Raw genomic sequence first — 24,030 nt, 5'->3', positions numbered from 1 at the left:
ATTTTGCGTTAGCTGCGCGTGAAGGATCACGGAAGGTTGATTTTAAAGCATGCCAAGTGTTGTTGTGTTCTGTTATTACTCATTTTTTTTTCAGCCCACAATTGTATATTATGGTGTTTTTTGTTGTACTGGTACAAGAATGGGTAACAAAACCTAAAATACATGTTTGTTCATCAAGACATGAAGTGGGTTTTTTGTCTCCTATGTGTAATTAGATCATAATAACAAAGAAAGAAGGTTGAAATGCACCATTTTACCATGAGCCCAAGACATGTATTTTCCTTGTTGGAGCATTATTTCAATGTCCTCCTTGTTGTGAAAAACGACTTTTTATGGATCTTTGAGGGGTTTTTCATCCCAAACGCTGGTTCAAATCTCCGCCAGGTCAAGCGTTATTTGGGGTAGCCCAATCCCGTTTGATCAGTGTTAAGGCTCCGGTATACTTCCGAATTGCGTCATCAACGCGTAGGCTGCGCGTGCGGCACGGATTTTGCGTTAGCTGCGCGTGAAGGATCACGGAAGGTTGATTTTAAAGCATGCCAAGTGTTGTTGTGTTCTGTCATTACTCATTTTTCAGCCCACAATTGTATATTGTGGTGTTTTTTGTTGTACTGGTACAAGAATGGGTAACAAAACCTAAAATACATGTTTGTTCATCAAAACATGAAGTGGGCATTTTTCTCTTCTATGTGTAATTAGATCATAATGACAAAGAAAGAAGGTTGAAATGCACCATTTTACCAAATATGAGCCCAAGACATGTGTTTTCCTTGTTGGAGCATTATTTCAATTTCCCCCTTGTTGTGAAAAACGACTTTTTATGGATCTTTGAGGGGTTTTTCATCCCAAATAATGGTTCAAATCTCCGCCAGGTCAAGCGTTTTTTGGGTAGCCCAATCCCGTTTGCTCAGTGTTAAGGCTCCGGTATACTTCCGAATTGCGTCATCAACCCGTAGGCTGCGCGCGCAGCACGGATTTTGCGTTAGGTGCGCGTGAAGGACCACGGAAGGTTGATTTTAAAGCATGCCAAGTGTTGTTGTGTTCTGTCATTACTCATTTTTCAGCCCAAAATTGTATATTATGGTGTTTTTTGTTGTACTGGTACAAGAATGGGTAACAAAACCTAAATTCCATCTTTGTTCATGAAGACATAAAGTGGGAATTTTTCTCTTCTATGTGTAATTAGATCATAATAACAAAGAAAGAAGGTTGAAATGCACCATTTTACCAAATATGAGCCCAAGACATGTATTTTCCTTGTTGGAGCATTATTTCAATTTCCTCCTTATTGTGAAAAATGACTTTTTATGGATCTTGAGGGTTTTTTTCATCCCAAATGTCTCACATGGAAATTGTTGCCCGATGCAGTTGTCATAAATGCCACTGATTGAGTTCTTCAGAACCTACAACCCCAATAACTGAAGAAAGGAAGGAACAACGGACACCTGCCCTTTCGTCTTATAACATTATTTTATTTTTTTCCGTTTGTTTCATACAGACAGGAACCTCTGCTAAAAATCTACAATAGTGTACACGCGGCGTTGTCGCCGTTGTCTGTGGATGTTTTTTTTGGGGGGGAAGCAGCTGTTTGTTCAGCTCGGTCCTGCAGTTTTTTTTTTTCTCCTTCCCGTAAAGTATCTGTTCTGGACATGGACGAAGTGACTTTGGATTTTTCATAAATAAAACCTACAACTTATCAACCCCTTGAACCTGTTTAACTCTATATGATACGGCCCGATATCCACGATAGACATACTTTATATTCTCTGAAAATAAAAAAATAAATAAAAGACGTTACATTTTTTTTTTTTTTTACAGGTCCGTTTTTTTCAAACCATGCAACACATTATCGTACGTCTGCGGTCGCGGCTGCCCTTTTGCTGCATGTGCATCCATGCATTCGTATGTTCAAGTCACAGATGGGAGGTAATGCACCAGGAACTCAAGTTTGTTGTGCAGTTGACTGCATTGTTAGTGTTTTCCTGTGCGGCGTGTGTGAGTTTTTCCTTCGCAAAGGTTCAAAATGAGATCTCCGTCTCTCTCTCTGTGTACGTTCACAGCCTCTCGATGTCTCTGTACTTCTTCCTCAGGATGGAAACCTGGTCCCGGAACAGCACGGGGTCCAGCCTCATCTGCGAGTGCACCAGGGGCATGAAGCCCAGCCAGTGGCTGAAGGCGTTCATGCAGGTCTGACGCTGGGCGAAGTGGTCCGGGTCGGCCCAACGAGACGCCTTAGAGCCCTTTTCGTTTTTTTACAGAGAGAGAGACAAGAGATGGAAAAGACAGAGAAGGAGAAGGAAGGGGAAACAAGAAGTGAGGAAACAATCAACACAGCTCTGCAGCAGGTGATAATGTAACACCACGAGGACGGCGACAGCAATCCTGACTGTGTAATGTTGTGGAAGAGGAAAAAAAAAAACTGACAACAAAGACGAATGTGAAACGAGTTAACCTCTCCTCTACACAACCCCCCCCCCCCTCGTTTTCATACACTTTGGTAAAATGTCTTGATGACCACTCCTGACTCTTAAGGCCACATTATACTTCTCCGACTGCGTAATGCGTTATCCGTCTGCGTCACCACGTAGACCACTCGAGCCTTTATACTTCTGCGTCGTGGTGACGGATATGCGCTGCAATTTCCCGCCCGATCAGTAGGGGTCGCTGCCCAAGGTTGTTGTGCTTTTGGCCACAGTGAGCAATGGCGTCCGAGGGAGAAAGACTGTTGTTGTTGAAACAGCGGCCGTTTGTCACTTTTCTGTGTCACGGAACGCAGTTTTAAGATAATTTGAGGCGAGAAATTGGCCATTTAGAGTCTAAACATGTGCTGCTGTGTGTTAAGATATGACGTATTTATAGTTCGGCAGCGACGAAGTCGGCCGTCTTCAGCTCCGCCCTCTTTTGGACGGTCGCTGCTCACTGTGAGCCGGCACAGAGCAGCTTCGCTCGGCCTGTCCTGAGGACCAATCGCAGCTCTTGCCGTCTCCGTTGTCCCTTGACGGAGTGACGGACACTTAAAAAATATTCCGTGCACCCGGAGACGACGCAGAGGCTCTTCGACAGGTTCTGCGTCGACGCAGAGGACTCTGCGTAGCCTACGCAGAGCACTTTACGCAGGAGTATAAATTGGGCTTTATACAGTCAGGAGCAACGAGGAACTCGCACATTTTCAGCTGAACGACGACCGCTCTCTACCACTGAGCCACCGTCGCTCCCCGGTGTTGCACCTGCAGCAAAGATCTTGAGTTTTGTCTGTTTTCCTTCAGTAATAAACGTCGGGTCGACGTGACCCGGGTCGAGTACTGGGTGCATGTGGTTTCCATTAACGACGGGGAGTTTAAAAATGAAAATAAAGATTAGAGAAGAGACTAATCAGAAACATCGCTCTATTTAACCCGCACGTCCTGAAGAAAACCTTCTGATTTGTTTCTTCTATTTGACGGTAAGCATGTCCCAGAGCTTTTTTTATTTAGTCCCCCATAGGTTTCTAGTGCACGCTCACTGGTCAAACTCAAGGTAAATTGGGCTTTTGACGAGAGGGTTGCTGGTTCAAATCTCCGCCAGGTCAAGCGTTTTGGCGTACCCAAGAGCAAGGTGGCCTAATCACATTTGCTCAGTGTTAAGGATTCGATATACTTCTGGGAATTGTGCGCTCGACGCGAATTGCGTCTTCAACGCGTAGGCTGCGCGTGCGTCCCAGATTTTGCGTTAGCTGCGCGTGGACAGCACCGTCAGTTAGTATAAGAATAAGCCCCCGTTCTGCAAGCAGATAAAACATTTTGACAGTAGAAGAAGTCATCGTAAAAGTCCATTGAGTATCCGTTCTTATCAATTAGGAAGAAGTCGTAGAATTCGTAGAAATCGTAGAAGTAGTCGACTCCCCTTCCCGACGGGCCTTTCAGCCGTGAGCCGCTCAAACCAGACGTGTCCGAGGGAGCTGTAGCATCGTTTCTCTTCTTCTGTCTTTGGTTGGAATGTGTCCTATTCCCAAGCGTTCAGACTTGTATCGCCACCCAATGGCGAACTGGAGATACTACAGGACCCTGACACCCGACGTATACCGGTGTCTTTAACTGGACACTCAAATATCAGCTGTGGCAACCACTGAAGAAAGAAACAACAACTAAACTAAACTAAGAGGTGATAGATTTGGCTTACTCTAATAATTCTATTGCATCGATTTGATTTCCCTGGTGTGAATCCGAGCCCATGCATCTAAATCTGTTGAGCGAAACCCCGCTGAAGACACACATATTGGCTACGACACAATCAGACACACGTCAAGACGGGGGATTTTTTTTTCCACCCCCCCCGTGCATCCCAGATGGTGAAGCAAAGGTGTCCCTTCCAATGTCATTTGAATGAACCTCGGCCGCCAAAGCTCCCTCCTTATCGCGGACAGCTTGTCAGGACGCAGACAGGAGAATAAAAAAAAAAAACATATTTGTCACTATTTGTTTTCTCTCCGGAGAATCCAGGTTCGCTCGCAGTGACAGGAGCCGCCCGACCCCGAGCAGCTGGATCACTCTGCGGGAATCCTCCTGAGTAGCTGCTGACACTCCGGCAAAACCACGGGAAGTCACAGAGAGACAGCACAGGTAGAACATATTAGGAGGAGGAAACGAGTCTCACATATTGTTAGAAAGTACAGCTTGCTTTTTTTTACTCTCTGTTTGCCTCTAACAAGCAAGTCCATCAGTCAGGGAAGTTGGTCCAAATAAACTCACTCTGCACAGCCGGAAGAAGACAGACTGCAAACCACAGTCCCTTTTTTTAGAAACAGGGAAAATAGAACAGTCCTTGGTGAGGTTGTTTACAACCAACGACTGCTTTGTTGCACTGACATTTAACTTCAACTTCTCCACAGTAAGTCCTTTTTTTTTTTTTTACTCAAAACTAGACCAGCTACTAAATAAAGGCTTTCACAACAGCGGGGGATCCATCTGCATCTTCATAAGCCTGTTCCTTTGTCTGAAAAAGGGTCTGATGGGATTCAGCGGCAAAAGCGAGAGGAAACACACTCTCTTAATGCTTGTGTGTGGTTCCCCTCTCAACAGTTGAAGGAAGTGAAGCTTCTTTTTTTTTTTTAAAAAGCCACGGGGAAACTGCGGTCTCCTGCTGATCTGTGTCCACACCTGGTTACCTGATGAAGATGGACGACAACAGGTGGGGAAGAGATGAGGACAGGGCTCTGCTGCTGCTGCTGCTGGTAGATGAATTGGGGGGAAAAGGGGGAGGATACGGCGAGGGCAAGGTGGAAGTCCAGAGACCCCTTTGTCAAAGTGTGTCAGAGAGTTTCGGAGGAAGAAGAAGATTCATCCTCTGAGCGGCAGGAGGGCGGTGATGGTTGGGGTTATAGAGGTTAGGTGGGGAAACGAAGCTACCAAAAAAGTCAGGGATAAATTGACTTAAAGCTCACATAGAGTGGTCCTGTTGCACATATTATGTTAGTTATGGAGGTCTACTTACATACATTAACTTGTTTTTATGCTCAAAAACCTCCTAGTTGCTGTAAACAAGCCGATAGAAATCCGTCTTTTCTGACGCTGTTTCCCAGCCGCGAGATTTGAGACTCAACTCTCACGTAATACTTGCGAAACGCGCTCATTTCTTCTTTGTCTCCACTTTTGCCAGGCGTTTCCAGTGGCTAACCGTTAGCATAGCCGTTAGCGTTAATGTTTACTCGGGACAACGCTCCGTATCATTTATTTAATCATATAAACAATTGTTTTACATAGACAACAACGTAAAATATTGCAGGAAATTGAGGTCAGCTTCCTCGTTGTCAGTGCAGCCTCTAGTGGCTGGAAGCAGTACTATCAGCGCTGGTCAGATAACTGCACAGTAATACAGCGTCAGGACCAGCAAGTACATTTAATTAATAAGAAGTAATCACCACTGAACCTGCAGCTGTGGTGAGTGAAGGTGTTTTTATTGTATCTCCAGAAAAATAAATTGTACCACAAGTCTGCTGTTGGTCTCAGAATTGGTAACAGCTTCTGTTACTTCATCAAAACTTTACTTCCCCGTTCAAAGTTTCCCTCAAGATGTCAACTTCCACCACCTCCTGTGTTAAATGTCTCCTATCTGCCGTAGCTGGAGGCCAAGTAGTAGAAGGAAGGAAGGAAGGAAGGAAGGAAGGAAGGAAGGAGGGAAGGTATACGTGTAAATCTCTGTTTGCCATGCTGCCTTCACAATTAAGACATTAATCACTGAGTCCATACTGCAGAGTCATCGTACTGCCTGTGGTCAGGCTATCAATCAGAGGCTGACATAAGGCAGGCCACAGGAAGTATATACACACACACACACACACACACACACACACACACACACACACACACACACACACACACACACACACAGAGAGAGTGGGATCTCCCACAGAGAAGGTCAGGACTGTATATAGCCTCGAGCGTCTCTTCTCCCTTTATCCGACGCGAGAAAATGTGAAGCGCTTTTTATCGTCTTTTCCTTTTATAAAGAAATGACTCTGGCAGTCGCTCCTTTATTCTCTGAGATATACGGCCTCAGCTTTTCATAGACGCTCTAAAGTGGAGGCAAAAATGAATTGATATTTCCATAATTCACTTAAAAAGGGAAATGGAGGACACTTAGACGCGTAGAGTGATATCGGATTTCTTAAATGAAACGCGGGTTCTTCAGCGAGCTTCAGTTTGATCGCTGACTGAATCTGCTGCGTGCTCGCGTCTTTAAAATCAGTCCTTGTGTTGCAACACGACACAGTCAATATGACACAGTCAACACGAAGGAGTCAACACGACACAGTACGCACAAAGTCAACATGTCACAGTACGAACAAAGTCAACATGAGGCAGTACGCACTAAACACGACGCAGTACGCACAAAGTCAACACGACAGTACACACAAAGTCAACATGACGCAGTACGCACAAAGTCAACATGACGCAGTACGCACTAAACACGGCGCAGTACGCACTAAACACAGCGCAGTACGCGCACAGTCGACACGACGCAGTACGCACTAAACACGACGCAGTAGGTACGCAGACAGTCGACATGACACAGTACGCACTAAACACGACGCAGCACGTACGCAGACAGTCGACACGACGCAGTACGCACTAAACACGACGCAGTACGCACAAAGTCAACACGACAGTACACACGCACTAAACACGTGCAGTATGCACAGTCAACACGACGCAGTACGCACTAAACACGACGCAGTACGCACAGTCAACAAGACGCCGTAGGCATGCAGTCAACGCGATGCAGTACGCTACCAGTCAACACGACACAGTACGCGCACAGTCAACAAGACGCAGTACGCTAGCAGTCAACAAGACGCAGTACGCACGTAGTAAAAGTGACGCAGTACGCACGCAGTCAACAAGACGCAGTACGCACGTAGTCAACAAGACGCAGTACGCACGTAGTAAAAGTGACGCAGTACACACGCAGTCAACAAGACGCAGTACGCACGTAGTCAACAAGACGCAGTACACACGTAGTAAACGTGACGCAGTACGCGTGCAGTCAACAAGACGCAGTACGTACGAAGTCAACACGATGTAGCACGCGAGCAGTCAACAAGGCACAGTACGCACGTAGTATACGCGATGCAGTACGCACGCAGTCAACAAGACGCAGTACGCACGTAGTCAACAAGACGCAGTACGCATGTAGTAAACGTGACGCAGTACGCAAGCAGTCAACAAGACGCAGTACGCGTGCAGTCAACAAGACGCAGTACGCTAGCAGTCAACAAGACGCAGTACGCACGTAGTAAAAGTGACGCAGTACGCACGCAGTCAACAAGACGCAGTACGCGCGCAGTCAACAAGACGCAGTACGCTAGCAGTCAACAAGACGCAGTACGCTAGCAGTCAACAAGACGCAGTACGCACGTAGTAAAAGTGACGCAGTACGCACGCAGTCAACAAGACGCAGTACGCACGTAGTCAACAAGACGCAGTACGCATGTAGTAAAAGTGACGCAGTACGCAAGCAGTCAACAAGGCACAGTACGCACGTAGTAAAAGTGACGCAGTACGCACACAGTCAACAAGACGCAGTACGCACGTAGTCAACAAGACGCAGTACGCATGTAGTAAACGTGACGCAGTACGCAAGCAGTCAACAAGACGCAGTACGCGTGCAGTCAACAAGACGCAGTACGCTAGCAGTCAACAAGACGCAGTACGCACGTAGTAAAAGTGACGCAGTACGCACGCAGTCAACAAGACGCAGTACGCACGTAGTCAACAAGACGCAGTACGCACGTAGTAAACGTGACGCAGTACGCAAGCAGTCAACAAGACGCAGTACGTACGAAGTCAACACGATGTTTCGCACGCGAGCAGTCAACAAGGCACAGTACGCACGTAGAATACGCGATGCAGTACGCACGCAGGCAACATGACGCAGAATGCACAAACTTACATACAGAAAAAGTGCAAACCAACGGCTGCATCCACAGTGATAAAGTTAATTTTAATGCATCACTTCCTTACCCTGGGAATCCGAAGCCCCTAAAATGGAAAAGTCCTGAAACTTTAGGATTTTTCTCGACTCCCTGCTTTAAAAAAGTGCTGCAAGCCTCATCCTGAGGACCCAGAGCTCTGCATGTTTTAAATGTGTCCCTTGCTCCAACACACCTGATTGAAATAGTCAGCTCATCAACAGGCTCTGCAAAAGCCTGGTAACGACCCATTTATTTGAATCAGGTGTGGTTGGAGCAGCGGAACCTCTAAAACATGCAGGGCATTGTGGGTCCAGGATTGAGAAAATACTGCTTTAATGAACAGTTTCATCTCAGTAGCAATGATTCTCCTTCAAAATTGAACAGAATTTGACCCCAAAAAAAAAAAATGTATGTACATGACAGTTTATAATCTCATGAGCGGAGACTTCACCCACCTGCGTCATCATGGTCTCCTTGTACTGCTTCTTCTGCGTGACTTTGATCGGCGGCTGCTTGGTCACGGCCGACACCAGGAAGTTCATGAGGATGTCCTCGCAGTTTGCCATGCGGTCCACCATGGTCAGCAGGCTGGCCGGGACGTGATGCGTGAACAGGTAGTGGTAGTATCTGACGGATGGGACACGAGTCGTAAAAAACAAATTCACGTTATTCATACGACAGATTGGGATAAGGCTCGGCAACACGGGAGTACGAGATTATGGCGCGTTCCAGTTGTAGTCGGAAGTCTTTTTTTCTGAGTTACTAGTTGGGCGTTTGAACTGGAACGCCACATCAGGTCAGATTTCCCACTAGGAAAGCTCACATACCCCAACATAGGAGTCCAAGATGACTGACACTTGTGTCAATGAGCAAAAAAACTGTCTTATAATTTCCACATTTAATCAGTTGGACACAGAAATGTTCGATCTTTATGTTGCCAGGCAGTTTGTTCGTAGTATATAGTTGGCACACGGTCAACTCGGAGGTTCCCAGTTCCCAGAACCCAGTTCTGACTTCCGATGTAAAAGGAACACACCATTAACGACTCCTTAGGATTCTGTATTGAGTTCCACTTATTTGGACCGCCTAAACAAAGCCTTATCCCTAACCTCAATTATAACTAGTTAATGCCAAACCTAAGCCTTAAAGTGATAGTTCGGAATTTTGGACATAAGACCTATTTTCCAACTCAGCCGGTGTGATGGAGACGTCTGGAGACGTTTTCAAGAAATTTCATTCAGTTCTTCTAGTTGCCGAGTTCGCTGATGCTATGGCTAGCGCAAGTCAATGATACAAGTTAGCATGGCATTAGAAACACTCATACCGACTCCACAGTGCACCCGAGGCAAATCGATTGTAACGGCAGACTATCGATGTACATATCTGTGTTGATAGAATGTTTGAAATAAAACCAACCTTGCAGCGGTGGACTGATTCCGCTGCCGGAAGTATAGTGCTGAGAAAGTAGTCCCTCAAAAATTCATGCGATGCGACTTTAGTTTTGTTTCAAATATTATTCTATCAACACAGATATGTACATCCATAGTCTGCCGTTACAATCGATTTGCCTCGGGTGCACTGTGGAGTCGGTATGAGTGTTTCTAATGCCATGCTAACTTGTATCATTGACTTGCGCTAGCCATAGCATCAGCGAACTCGGCAACTAGAAGAACTGAATGGAATTTCTTGAAAACGTCTCCAGACGTCTCCATCACACCGGCTGAGTGTGATGAGGACTACTGGTTCCAACAAGTACACTATTTATGCCACAAAAGGTCTTAAAGAGGTAATGAATACACATTCATATAGACATGAAAACACACACACACACACTGTGCTTTGGCATTTGAGTGTCTCACAAAAGACCCAGCGACAATGGGACAAAGACAGAGCTGTTTATCTCCGCGACGAGAAACCTCTTCAGAGAGCAACACATTCTTCTGCTGCGTTCGGCTTTTTATTATTCTCCCTCTCAGCCGCGGCTTTGTGTTTTTAACAATCGTTTCATGACATAACAGAGAAGTGGAAAAACGATCGCATCTCATTTCCTGTTCAAGTACCTTGGTTAAAAAAAAAAATAAAAAAAATAAATAAAGTGCAACTGGTGAGACACGACTTTTAATGAGGTTTGTATCGTGCGGAGAAGTATTTCCCTGGGAGTCACTTTCTTAGATGACTGATCTTTAATGGCTTTAGAAATGGGGAGGTGGAAATAAAAGGGTTTTATATCAAGCGACACCGCGTAAATACAAGGTTTTGCAATTTGGTTTCATGTCATCTGTAAGTTCACGAAAACATCTCCGCATCTCCTCTAACCTGTGGTAGAAAGCTGCTCCTGTGAGGACCATGGAGTAGTCGTTGGTCCACTTGGAGGTGTAGCCCCAGCGAGATCTGGAGCTGTCCCAGTAGTGGCTCCTCGCCGGATAACCCACGATACGCTCCGGGAAACTTTGCCATACGATGAAGGCAAAATCCACCTGCGGGGAGAGAAACGATGAGGGTGAAAGTGGTTAAAACAACATTAGAGAAAAAGGAGAAGAAAGAAGATTATCCACTGAAGACTTTCATTAAAATTTGGTGGAGTGGTGGTGCATGATGTCTGAAGAGCCCATCACATTATATAGACGGGAACGAGGCGAGATTTTTATTACCTGATCAAACTTGGTGGACATTATTGCCCTCTGAGGCCAAGTCCACACACATCTGATGCTAAAAATAATTCTCAAATAGATCTTCATCTCCAGGAAATGACAAAAACTGATGATGTGATGATGATAAAGATGAAAATGATGTCAAATCAACAGGCGGCAAAAGAACCCTAACTTTTGTGGTAGGCAAATAACAAAACAATAAATAAAATATGTGTAAAAGAAGTCGAGTTATGAACACGAACACGAGCACAAATTTGGGTTAGGTCCAAAACGGGACCGTATCTATGTTCCCCGGGTCCTATGTTCCCCGCTTTGTATGTGACCAGGGAACATAGGACCCTTTTTCTAAAGAAGGGTCCTATGTTCCCTGCTTTGTATGTGACCAGGGAACATAGGACCCTTTTTCTAAAGAAGGGTCCTATGTTCCCTGCTTTCACCCAAAAGGACCTGGGGAACATAGGACCTTACCCCTTACCCTAACCATAACCCCAACCCCAACCCCAACCCCAACCCTAACCCTAACCCTTACCCTTACCCTTACCCTTACCCTAACCCTTTACCCAGGAGCTCCACACCCAGGCTTCCACAAAGTGGGGAACATAGGACCTTTTTTGGGAAAAACGGGGAACACAGGACCCGGGGAACATAGGTACGACCCCGTCAACAATAACACTACTCAAGGATGTTACACATTTACTCCAAACAGCCGAGACATCAACACACATTTTGCCAAAAACTCACTTTCACGTTTCCTCAGGGTGACACTGCTCAAATGACTTTAATGTACTTTGTTCTCAATGTTGTGAATATATAAGTAATAAATAAGAAATCCTGCAATTTTTACATTTTCAAGGAGTTTGTTTTCTTCATTAGACATCATATATCTTGATATGTATCGCTATACGGCTGTCTCCCAATATCTCGATTATCACAGAATCGTTGTGTCGCGATATTATCGGTATCGCAGTACCATGTGTTGCGTATCGATTACACACCTATGTTCCGAAATCCCTATGTTTCGAAAGCCCTACAGAATACAGAATGCTATCGCTTACCCTAACCCTAAAGGCCACATTATACTTCTCCGACTGCGTAATGCGTTATCCGACTGCGTAACCACAGAGACCCCTCCAGCCTTCATACTTCTGCGTCGTGGTGACGGACACGCGCTGCAATTTCCTGCCCGATCAGTAGGGGTCGCTGCGCAAGATGGTTGTGCTTTTGGCTACAGTGAGCAATGGTGTCCGAGAGAGAAAGAGCGAGAAAGACTGTTGTTGTTGAAACGGTGGCCGTTTCTCACTTTTCTGTGTCACGGAACGCAGTTTTAAGATAATTTGAGGCGAGAAATTGGCCATTTAGAGTCTAAACATGTGGTTCGTGTGTTAATATGTGACATATTTATAGTTTGGCAGCGACGTTGTCGGCGGTGATCAGCTCCGCCTCTGTGGACGCTCGGTGCACACTGTGAGCCGGCACAGAGCAGCTTCGCTCGGCCTGTCCTGAGGACCGATCGCAGCTCTTGCCGTCTCCGTTGTCCCTTGATGGAGTGACTGACACTTAAAAAATATTTTGTGCAGTTGAAGACGACGCAGAGGCTCTTCAAAAGGCTCTGTGTCGACGCAGAGGACTCTGCGTAACCCACGTAGAGCACTTTACGCAGGAGTATAAATTGGGCTTAACCCTAACCCTAACAGACATCAACTGATGCCGGGGTCCGTGGGGAACATTACGCTGGGGATAAGTCCTCGCTTCCCCCAACTCGTACGGCTCGTTCCGCCCTACAAAACACGTACCGCGGGCTTGTCAGCGGCGCGAAATCGCCCTCCGCTGAAAGGCCAGGCCAGTATTTGAAATGCGGAGGTTACGACATCGCAATCTCAAAGCGGAACAGGGCAAGGAGGTCAAACCTCATAGTGCTTTCGGAACATAGGGCTGTCCCTATATTGCGTGAGGTACCTCATCATCATCAACATCGAAAATCTCCAAAAGCAGCACCCAAAGTTTCTCCGTACATAAACTGTGAGCCCAGAGCATGTGCATCCCCTGTGGTGGAAGACATTTTTCAAGTGGGTAAAAGATTGGACCTTGTCCCCCTCGCTGTGTCGCCCCCTCTGAGGGCTGCACTTCCCCATAAAGAGGTGGGGTATCATGCGGAGATGTCTCCGGGCTGTGGTGACCTTGGAGAAGCCGAGGCTTCCCGGAGAAAGAGCTCTGAAGCTCTGAATTCCAAAACACCGCTGAGATGTTACGGGCTGATACACCCGAGAATGGGAATTAGCACACGGTGGAATACTTAGCAACGAAGACACAGACACACACACACACATAGACGCTCTCAGGAGCCGAGAGAGAAAATTAATTACCAGCCTAGCAGAGAGAGACGGATAGGGACGTCGCTGGAAAAGTGGATGTTCTTTAGCGATACCTCGTGGCTCCTGTCATGAATCGCATGAGCAATTACTGTAAAGTGTCTAAGCGCTGAGGCTGGAGCTGCCATTCTGTGTGTAACCTGTGATGAACCCTAATGTGCGTGTGTGTGTGTGTACATGTGTTTACACTGTATGTGTCAGAAGTGTCTCCGCAGTCAAGCTGAAAGGATTAATGATACCATGCAAATGCAATTTTGCCCTCAGAGATTTGTAGAGTTTTCCTTCCTCATGGTCACCAATGAGCTCCAGGGTAGGGATTAGGATTAAGGATTAAGTCGGGGTGAAGTAGTGACATAGTAGTTAATACTACTACTACTACTACATATACTGATAATGACACATTTATTTATATAGCGCTTTTCATTAACTTAAAAGTAACTTTACATTAAATTGTTTCCTGTTTTTAAAAATGTGGTTCCATATGGAATTAGATGTACTTCGCACTCACACCTGTTTTTTTGTGTGAGATTCTGACAACGGGGCGGGGCTTAGGAAGCTGCCTGCTGATTGGCTACTGAGTTTTGGAGCAGCTCAATGGACCAGAAGTGGACACGGGGCCGACATCCGACAAGGTACTTAATGCGTAACTAACTAAAATAATATTACGTTTCTAAAGTTTGTCAGATTATCTTTGAGATATTACGAACAAGTTTGCGCTAAAAACTCAGTAGCCAATCAGCAGGCAGCCTCCTAAGCCCCACCCACGATAAGAATCGCAAAACAAAACCCCAAAGAGTCAGAACAAAGGAAATTCCGATCATGTAGTGATATTTTGACCCACCCCTAAATCTGTATCCGTTTGGTCTGAACAAAAACCTACATTATATTGTTTATGCTGTGTCATCCATTGGAAAACAGGGTCTGTCACGCAAAACTATCAGCGCTGACTGAGGGAGCGGTTGTGTGTATACAGCAGCACTACAAGGGACCCGACCCAGAGAAATCATTGTAACGTGAGAACTATTTTTTAGATATTTGTGCGTATAGAATTTCCACAGCAACTTTTTTTGGAGCTTTTATTGGAGTTTTCCAGAACTCTTTCCACCGCCGGATTGTGTGATACATACTAACAATAGATCTGTTACAAATCTCTCCTGACATTTGGGTTTAGCATGTCCAGTGTTGTGAGACGAGAGCCCGTTTTCCTCACGTGGTCCTCTTGAAATAATGTTTGGGAGAAGTTGAATTTCAACCTGTTTTATTTTATTTTCGTGAAGCGATGCCACTGCAGTGCTTTCGCCGTCACCTTCGCTTGTGCTTTCAGGATGATATAAAAGTGAGGAGCAGAAACTCTGTATCCAGCAAAGTTTGCAATGAGGTCTCAGTGTGATGCAAAGGCAGGGTGTGAGGTCTGCAGTCGTCGACATTTCTTTGAATTGCAGCTCCGTTCGCCTGCTTTCTCTCAGCGGTGCACTGTCTGGTCTGTTCCGCGAGGCTCTTAAAGCATCCTCTCGGATGCGGTAACGTTTAGAAACAAAACGGCGCCCTGTCAAACTGTCAAAGCTCCCAAAATTATCTGGTGTCGAATCCACCCGAGAGTTTCTAAATAGTCAAAACAAAACTGATCCCCATACGTCCACACAGGTCGTATTAGACAGTAATTACTATGTGGAATACAGGTTACAGTTGCTTAACTGTGAAGTTTAATCAACACGTACTGTGCTACGTGCAATTGTAGTGTAGTTCATTAGAAACCACGGGGATTCTACTACTTGGAAACACCTTTGAAACTGTGTCGCTAACCGTTATTAATGTGTGATTTTCGAGGCTCGTCTTAACGGCAATGACACCTCTCTTCATTTTTTTTTGTTCTACTTGGAAAACAAAATATAACTGTGAAAAATCGTGCGAGGGCTCAAGCTTCGGGAAAGAAATATCACTCTGAGGTTGTGAAATGATGTTCAGAAATCATTTTTAAAACCCCGCTGTGAAGTGTCACGCTCCTGAAAATCCGTAAGAAACAAACAGTATAATGTAGAATGATGACTCCGGAGGCAGCGAGCTGTGTGTGAGAGGCTTCACCTACCGGAACATCAGCATATCTTGTTGTGATTGTTTTCATGATGGGCGGAGGCGCGAGCGCAACACACGGAAGATCATTTTATGAGCTCACGATCTCACTCAGGGAATATGAAAATATGAATCTCGCCAGGTTTCATTCATGTTTATGGTCGGTATGTATGTGTGGTACTTTCTCATCTAGTGTTTGGTCTAATCTGACTGTTTTAATTACTTTCCAAAAGCATAGCTATAGTGTTTTTCATCTAATAGCAACATCACGTGACGAAGGCCAACTTTGCATTATGCTTTTCGCAACAGCGGGAATGGCGACAACGGGAACTCCGTGTAAAGAGAATTCCCACTGTCTTCAAATTTTCTCCCGACAACTGCGAAGTGGTCCCCCCGACAACTCAGCGGGAGTCCCCGACAACTTCAAAGAGCGTATAAAGAGAACGCGTCGGGCTCGCGACATCGGGAGGTCAGGATTTAGGCGATTAGCATATAGCGCACGCTAATTAGCATATACCGCTGTACGTGGAGCACCTCCGAAACCAAGTGCCTGATCGGTATCTGGTCAGGGGACGAGATCCAGAAGAAGCTTGGGTCGTCCAGGAACAAGATGGCCAACGTAAAAAATGCAACAGCGGGTGCGGGAGGGCCGGCTACGATCGTACAGTCGAGCAAGTAAAGAGGAAAGTTGTAAGCGCCGCGGGTGTCCTGCCAGATTTCCGGGCGGTGTGTCTAAAGACGTTGCGACAGCGGGAAATTCCGCCGCTGTCGCGAAAGCGGGAAATTCCGCCGCTGTCGCGAAAAGCGTAATGTAAAGTGGGCCTAAGATTGGTTCCGCCGTCATGTTGGCAGGAAAAGCTGCTGCAAAAATGAATGGCGGCTGTAGCATTTTCAAGCCGTCTGGAGTTCACGGTGCACCTTAAGTTCATGGATTTTGAGCCATACATGACCATATCTGACCCTTACATCGCCCCCTGGTGCTTTTCACAAGTCTGTAAAATAAACATAATATTAGTGACCTGTTGGCGATGACTGGCGATGGCAATGATCCATCCCAGCTACTACTTTGCTATCATTTCTGTTTTTGGCATCCTGGGTCATAACATCTATCCAGCATCTTTACTTTAGTACAAGCTAGCAAACATAAATATTGCCTGTCATATACTGTACGTAGCCAGTTTTATACGTCTATAGATTTGAACTGCGAGGCTTCCTGCCAAAAGGACATGGTTTTGGTTTCCCAGAGATGCACGATTGGATCGCGTGACATTAGCTACTGAAGCTCTTTTTCCTCAAGACCTGATGGTATCCTGCAGCATCTGAACAAATCAAAATGCTGATGACACTACTACTGCCATCCAACAGATAGAGAACATCCACATATATGCCGACACAATTGTTTTTGTGTGGATATGATCAGCACCTAAATCAGAGGTCATGGTTTGGATTTCCTTTTCCGGGTATCTCGAGCAAGCATGAACAATGGAGCTGAGCCAAAAGGCAAAGCTCTCGATCTGCCGGGCGGTCTTTGTTCCTACCCAAAATCATGAGTACAAGTGGCCAAAATGGGTTTCCTCAGACGGGTGGCTGGGGTCTAGTTGCTCAGGGATTCGGGAGTAGGGCCACTGCACCTTTGTGTGGGAAGGAGCCAGTTGAGGTGTTCTGGGAACCTGGTAAAGAAGGTAGGTGTTCCTGGTATGCCCAACTGTGAGGAGACCTCGGGGCAGACCAAGGACTAGGGGCATCAGAGCACCTGGGGAACCCCCAATCAGTGCTGGATGATGTGGGAAGTCTGGGGCCCCCTGCTAGTGCTGCTACCCTTGTGACCAGATCCCAGATAAGTGGTTGACACTGGTCACTTTTGACCAAAAACACTGAAACAATCGACAGTTCAAGGAACAACGGACAAAGTTATATACTTAGTATTCACATGTATTTCTTGAACCTCGGCACTTTGCTAATATCTCCGTCTTCTCTTTGAATTTACGACTCTTGCGACAAATGGCTGAAGTCCACATTGAAAACCCCCTGCGTGATGATTAAAATAATAATTGCCACAGAAAGTGCTCAGTGACCACACGGCGATTTCTTTAAACGAGGGGACGATTACAGCTCTGCTCCACTGCTGTTGGAAAAAACATTTCCATATGCGCCGCACTGGAAATGTCTTCCAAAGGGCATAATGCAGCAGCACGCTTGGTCGCCCCAAATGCGAGACAAAAGCTTTGTCAGGTTTTCTTTTCAGTCATTTCCTCGTCTCTAATCTCTCTTCGCGGGATTAGCGCACATTTAATGAGCTGAAACAGTGTCATTATGAAACTGGCACCTCCATTCTCCCCCGTAAGGGTATTATAATATGAAAAGTCCTAATAAAACAATTGTTCTCTTTTCGCACATTTTCACTCACTTGACATATTTCATCCCCTTTGAATAAATCCCCTCACAGCGTTAAAAGGGCAATTAGAGCAACGGGTGGCGAGCACAGCAAAGTTCTCTTTACGATCTCCCTCCGTCGTCTCTCTCCACATCTTTTTCCCTCTCGTTTTTCCAAAAAAGCAAGTCGCTCATAAAAGGGTCAGCTGTAGAAATTCACTCTTACTGCCGCGCCACAGATCGCAGTGCCATAAAGTGCGATTGTGATCCCATTAGCGTAGAAAAAGGTGAACATTGACTTGCTCCGATCAATAAAACATCTCAGAGTTTAAAGACATATCGGATCTCTCGGGCTCATTGGGCCTCACAAACCATCAAGGATCACATCTCTTAGGCCCGCTGAAAATCACTAGGCTGATACGCGCCGTGACTTTCAAAGTGTAGCGCCCGCTAATTTAGCATCGCAAATGAGCCGCTGCCCATCATTTGACCAGAAACAAAGGCAACTTCAAGATAAAACAAAACAAAAATAAATACAGGTGATTTGAGTGTCTCAATTTGGAAAAAAGCAATGAGTCATTTTTAAATGTTTATACTGTGTGAAAATACTGTGAATAAAGATTAAAAAGTAATTTCATGACTTTGGTAATGGTGATCACTTGGCGACACGCAGACTACTTTGGCGGTAATGACTCAGATTGTCGCTTGAGCAGAGCGTAAATGACAACACGAGTGGAAATGTAAAATGCTTCCTCGCTGCGCAAGTATAAATAAATGACAAACTGAAATGAAGTGCAGACGTTTCTGTGAATTTGGAACAGAATCAGAGACGCTTAATCAGGGCTATTCAACTAAAATTTGAGGAAGGCCAGCTTTTCAGAAGGCTGTCAACCCCTGTACTACTATTTCGTGTTGCATGTACAGTAAACGGATACAAATAGATACAAAATGTTATAAATTATTTTGCACTTATTTATTAAAATGGCGGCTAGTTTTGCGCTAAAAAGCTAAGTAACAAAACCACCAACATTCAGGTACAATACAATTTGCGTATAGTGCAAAAAGGTTGCAGTTACAGTACCACCAACATTTGGGTATAACAGTCACAATTGGCTCTTACAAAATTAGAGGTAACAAATATAAACAACAATAAGGTGCAATGGCCACAATATTTTTGCAGAAATATAAGTAACAGTACCAATAATATTCAGGTCACAATTACAGCTGTACTAGTATTTGCCAAAAAGGGACGCAAAGTGTCACAAAGTGCCAGAAATAGGCGAAGCTTAAATTGGCCTTTTAATAATACATTCATTATTTATTGGGTTAATGGGCCGCGGGCCGGTCCAAATTGCTTGAAGGGCCTGATCTGGCCCCCCGGGCCTTAAGTTGAATAGCCTTGCCCTAAATATTTGTCACTGTGGCTGTAGGCCTATCTAATAAATATTCCTTAGACCCTATTTTGTCTATTGTTACCGCACAATTAATGAGTTATATAGTGTGACTAAGTTGTATAAACCACTCAAAACATTTGTATTGCTGTGGAATAAGAGAATAAGAGCTGTAATTTAGCTAATCACAAATTAGCCGTTCCTGTCTGTTTGAATCAAACGGAATAATATCTAATTTCGTGGGATTCAACATTTAAAAAAAATGATGATGATGATGTGATGTGTCTTAATTAAAAAAAAAGGTCTAAGTGGATAAAGATAAAAAGCTGTTTAATGACTGCCAATATACAGGAGTCTACTTTGTTAGCAGTTCAGAATATTGCTGAAACAAAACCACAAATGACAACATAAATGCAGTAATTCTTCTTTACTGAGTCTCTTTTTCGGGAAGTAAAAAAGTGACATTTTAATCAAAGGGGTAACCCGGGTTTGGACAGCGTAACGACACAGACACACAGCTCCTGTAAAACTCTGTGGAAATATCGCTTTATTTCCTTTTTATTATAGTTTCCTCTTCTACCCTTTTGCTCACTCACACCTTACCTTTTCTTTTGTTGTTTTATTCCTTCATTTTCTTGCCTATTATGTTAAACGAGTGTGTGATCTATCCTAACATCACACATTGCAGAGTCATTTAATTAAGTCTAGGGGTTTTTTCCCCCCCCCCGAGTCTTGATCACAACTCTTTGTCTGATGTCAAACTCTAAATGCTATGCTACACTTTTCTGCTGCTGCGCTGTTTTAATGCCGTGTGATGCATTTGGAACAGTCCTTTCAAAGGCAAAGCACATTTTCGTGCAGGTCCAGCTCCGTGGCCGTTTGCACTGCTCCTCCGGCAGATCGAGGCAATTCATTTATTTGTAATGAATGGTATTCATGACTGTGACCGCGTGGACCGACTGCCTCATTTCAGCGCGGATCAATATCGCGCTAAGACGTCGCCACCTTTTGCCACCGGCTGACATAAAACCACGCGGACTCGCAGCTGCTTATGGAAACATTTGCACGGGCGACTTTTCACTCGCTGGACTTTTGCAAAGTTAGTTAGTTTTAGAGTTTTCTTCTTCTTCTTCTTCCACTTTCAGCCTATTGTGCAGTTAGTTGTTTCCAAAGAACCCTGAGTTCAACCCTCAAGGTACTCAAGGAAAATTTGCATAAAAGCAGCTGAAAAGACTCAATCACCCCACTGTATTACACATATATTATACAAAGTCCTTCATACGCATATCGGCAGCTGGAGTTAGCTATACGCAGAAATGTAAATAATGTTTAAAAATGGTGCCCAAAGTGGTGGCAATCTAATGTTTTTGTCCACGCGGAGTTGCCGTACGTAGCTGCCCAACAAGGTAGACCCCTCCATATCAAAGTTAGCATCGCATTTACAAAACACACTTCCTCTAGCTACCTACAAACTCTTTTTTTTTTTAACTTCCTGTGGAGTTGAGACCATAGTTACGGTCCACTTTTCTGTTTGTCTTGGTCTATAACATCTTTTCACCAAGTTTCGGGAAATTCGGTGGAACTCAATGTGTGCCGAAGTTAGAGGGCACTTCCTGTTTCGTGGTGAATGATCGAAATTAGCCAAAACGCAGAGGGTTGCCGTGGCCACGCTGTTTTGAATCCTCAAAACCTTTCCACAACTTTTCATCTTTGATGTATCTAGTACCAATTGCCGTGTTTAAAAAAAAAAAAAATCAGTACGACAAATGCGCTTCGCCGAGTTTGCTCATATACGTAGGGCGAAAATCGCCAAAATGGATGACAAAATTTAAAATGGCCAACTTCCTGTTGAGTTGAGACCATGGTTACAGTCGACTTTTTTGTTTGTCTGAGTCTATAACATCTTCCTACCAAGTTTCGGGAAATTCGGTGGAAGTCTGCAAGTATGCACAAGTTTTAGGGTACACACATATTATACAAACAAAAGTCCTTCATACGCTAATCGGCAGCTGGAGTTAGCTATACACAGTTTGTTATACATGAAATGTAAATAATGTTTAAAAATGGTGTCCAAGGTGGTGTCAATCTAATGTTTTTGTGACATTTGTCCACATGTTGTTGCCGTACGTAGCTGCCCAACAAGGTAGACCCCTCCATATCAAAGTTAGCATCGCATTTACAAAACACACTTCCTCCCGCTACCTACAAACTCTTTTTTTTTTAATAGTATGGATGCAGAGGAAGCTCAAATATATCTTGTTGAAAGCACACATTTCAAAAATATGACCATTAACACAGATATTTTACTTCATGTATGTTGTGTGACTCAAACAAGTGAATTGGATATGACACAGTTAGCTAAAAACAGTGCTTTTAACCATTTCCTAAACCTCTTTTGAATTTAGCTAGCTACACTTATCTCACAGCTAGCTGCAGCTAATAAAATCGGCCAACATACGTGTGTTATTTAATATCAAGGTCATAGCTGGTAGCTAGCTGGCTAAATGTCAAGCTAATCAAACCATTAACTACAAACAGCTACTACATGTAATGACAATGTTAGTAAGTAAGGAGTGTAGGGCTTTGCTAACAGTTGTTGCTAACAGTTGGCTAGCAATTTATTTCCAGCATGATTTTAGGACAGGTTTTCTTTCTTTTTTTTCAATTGTTTTGTAAGTTAGGTATTTAAAAACAGTGTTTTGGCCGCCTTAGGGTCTTACAAGTGTTATTGAGCTTTGCTAACATTTTTTGCTAACATTTGGTTAGCACTTTTAGGCCATGTTTTCTTTTAATTTCAATTGCTATGTAAGTTTGGCTGTGTCTTACAGAACAATAGTGTTGTGCCGCAGCTACTAATATAATCGCCCGCTCACCTCATTGGTCGAGAGGACCGAGTCTTCATCCAGACTGAGGACGGCGTCAGTGCGGATGACGTCGTGGGGATAAAAACGACTGCTCATCGTCTGAAAAACAGAAGAAACAGACAACCGATGACGACTGATATTTTAATCCAATTCATCAGAAAAAGCAAATACGATAATATCAAGAAGCGTTTTATCGCTCTCCAGTTGGCAGAGAGGTATATAAAAAATGTATAGAAAATGTGCTGTTGTTGTTCTTCCTATTGTGTGTTTATTTAACCCAATGAGCTGATTTATTTGGTTTTTGCGTGAGTCTTTATCAATTCACTGCCCACAAGAAGGTGTAGCAGCCCTCGGTCCATTAGCCTAATGAAAACTGCTGATGATGATATTGACTTGTGGTTGAAGTGTGAATTATTTAAGTGTTTGTATAAAAAAAAAGGGGGGAAAAGGAGATTTTTTTTGGGGTTTGGGTGATGTTTCAGATAAAGAGGGATAGTCACCTGTTTTTTAAGGTTTTAAAGGTTGCTGTGTTATTGGAGCATTGACCCACGTTACTGAAGAGATCATTTATTTTCAACAGAGTTTCCTCTGCTCCAGCACGAACACCTGATTCAAATAAAAGACTCGTTATCAGGATTCTGCACAGTTTGCTGATTTGAGTCAGGTGTGAGTGTTGGAGCTGAGGAAACATCTCAAACACGCAGGGCAGTGGATCCTCAGAACCAGGTTTGAGGAACATTTTTCTAACTCATTGTTCACCTGAAATTTGATGAATCAGAGGTGGAAAGTAACAAAATACATGTTATTTTGTGTTTTTTGATGTATTTTGTATTTTTTTTTAAGTACAATTTAAAAATCAGGATTTTGTATTTTACTCGAGTACGTATTGACTCAAGTATTGTACTTAGTTACTTTATAAATCCTATCCGTTACTGAGTAAAAATAAAAAATTCAGCACAAGGTAGACCTACAGGGGGAAAAATATACACCAGAACCAGGCAAATGATGATGTGATTAGCATTAGCATTAGCACTAGCGCGTGAAAAAGCGCCAAAAGTGACACAATATCCTGTTTACTTAAACTACATTTCTAATGAACTACTTTTTACTTCTACTTGAGTACATTTTCAGATGACTACCTTTACTTCTACTTGAGTAATATTTCATCAAAGTATTGGTACTTTTACTCGAGTACAATATTTTAGTACTTTTTCCACCTCTGATCAGCTCAGGAATTGTAAAGGATAACGATGATATTTGAAGGTCGTTTTCTAAGATTTCAAGTTGCTGATTTCATCTCTTTATCCAAGACGGATCATGACGTTATTTTTAAATATATAAAGAATTCTGTATATTTTATTAATGCTATTCTATATTGTACTTTTTGATCCTTACATGTACCTGTGTAATCACTGATTTTCCAGTCATTTAAGCTTAAGTATCAGAATGTGCTTCCATAGTAGACGAACAACGCTCCATATGGGTGTATATTAACGCTCACTGTCCTTTTTAAGACACTTTAAAATCACAAGCGTTGTCTGAACGATCGAGACGGTTGTTTCGTAAAGTTTGATCCGCGACTCCCGTGAAGTTTTCCGTGTGAATTTAAAACGAAGCCTTTGCGTTTAACCACGCTGTCACTGCGGTGACATCTAACGCGAGTTCACTATCTGGATTAAAGCAGATTGAAATGTGCGCCCAGTGGGTAAAACTAAGAGGCTTACTGTAAATTTGAGGAGTACAACACAAATATCTGCGAGGTAAAAAAAAACGTCTGCTTCCATCTCGGGCTCTAATGAGCCAACACACGCTGGCTTTTCGACAAATTCATCACCAAATTGAGCGCGACATCAAACACATTTG

The 24,030-nt window shown here is 44.0% G+C and overlaps 1 protein-coding gene across 3 annotated transcripts in view; it reads right to left on the bottom strand.

The window, feature by feature from the left end:
- Window positions 1-2,054: 2,054 nt before the first annotated feature.
- Window positions 2,055-24,030, bottom strand: part of LOC310934636 (exostosin-1) — a gene marked incomplete at both ends in the record, with an annotated part of 231,728 nt that continues 209,752 nt past the window's right edge. For all 3 annotated transcript variants that reach the window (XM_083898413.1, XM_083898414.1, XM_083898415.1), the window contains 4 exons: window positions 2,055-2,240; window positions 8,905-9,076; window positions 10,766-10,926; window positions 22,177-22,266. In XM_083898413.1, coding sequence (XP_083754539.1) covers window positions 2,055-2,240; window positions 8,905-9,076; window positions 10,766-10,926; window positions 22,177-22,266 — 609 coding nt within the window. The remainder of the gene's footprint in view (window positions 2,241-8,904; window positions 9,077-10,765; window positions 10,927-22,176; window positions 22,267-24,030) is intronic.

Source organism: Microchirus variegatus (assembly GCF_963457635.1).
Source record: "Microchirus variegatus genome assembly, chromosome: 12".
Classification (NCBI taxonomy): Eukaryota; Metazoa; Chordata; class Actinopteri; order Pleuronectiformes; family Soleidae; genus Microchirus; species Microchirus variegatus.
Note: the sequence above shows the minus strand (reverse complement) of the source record. Positions and strands in the feature narration are given on the sequence as shown.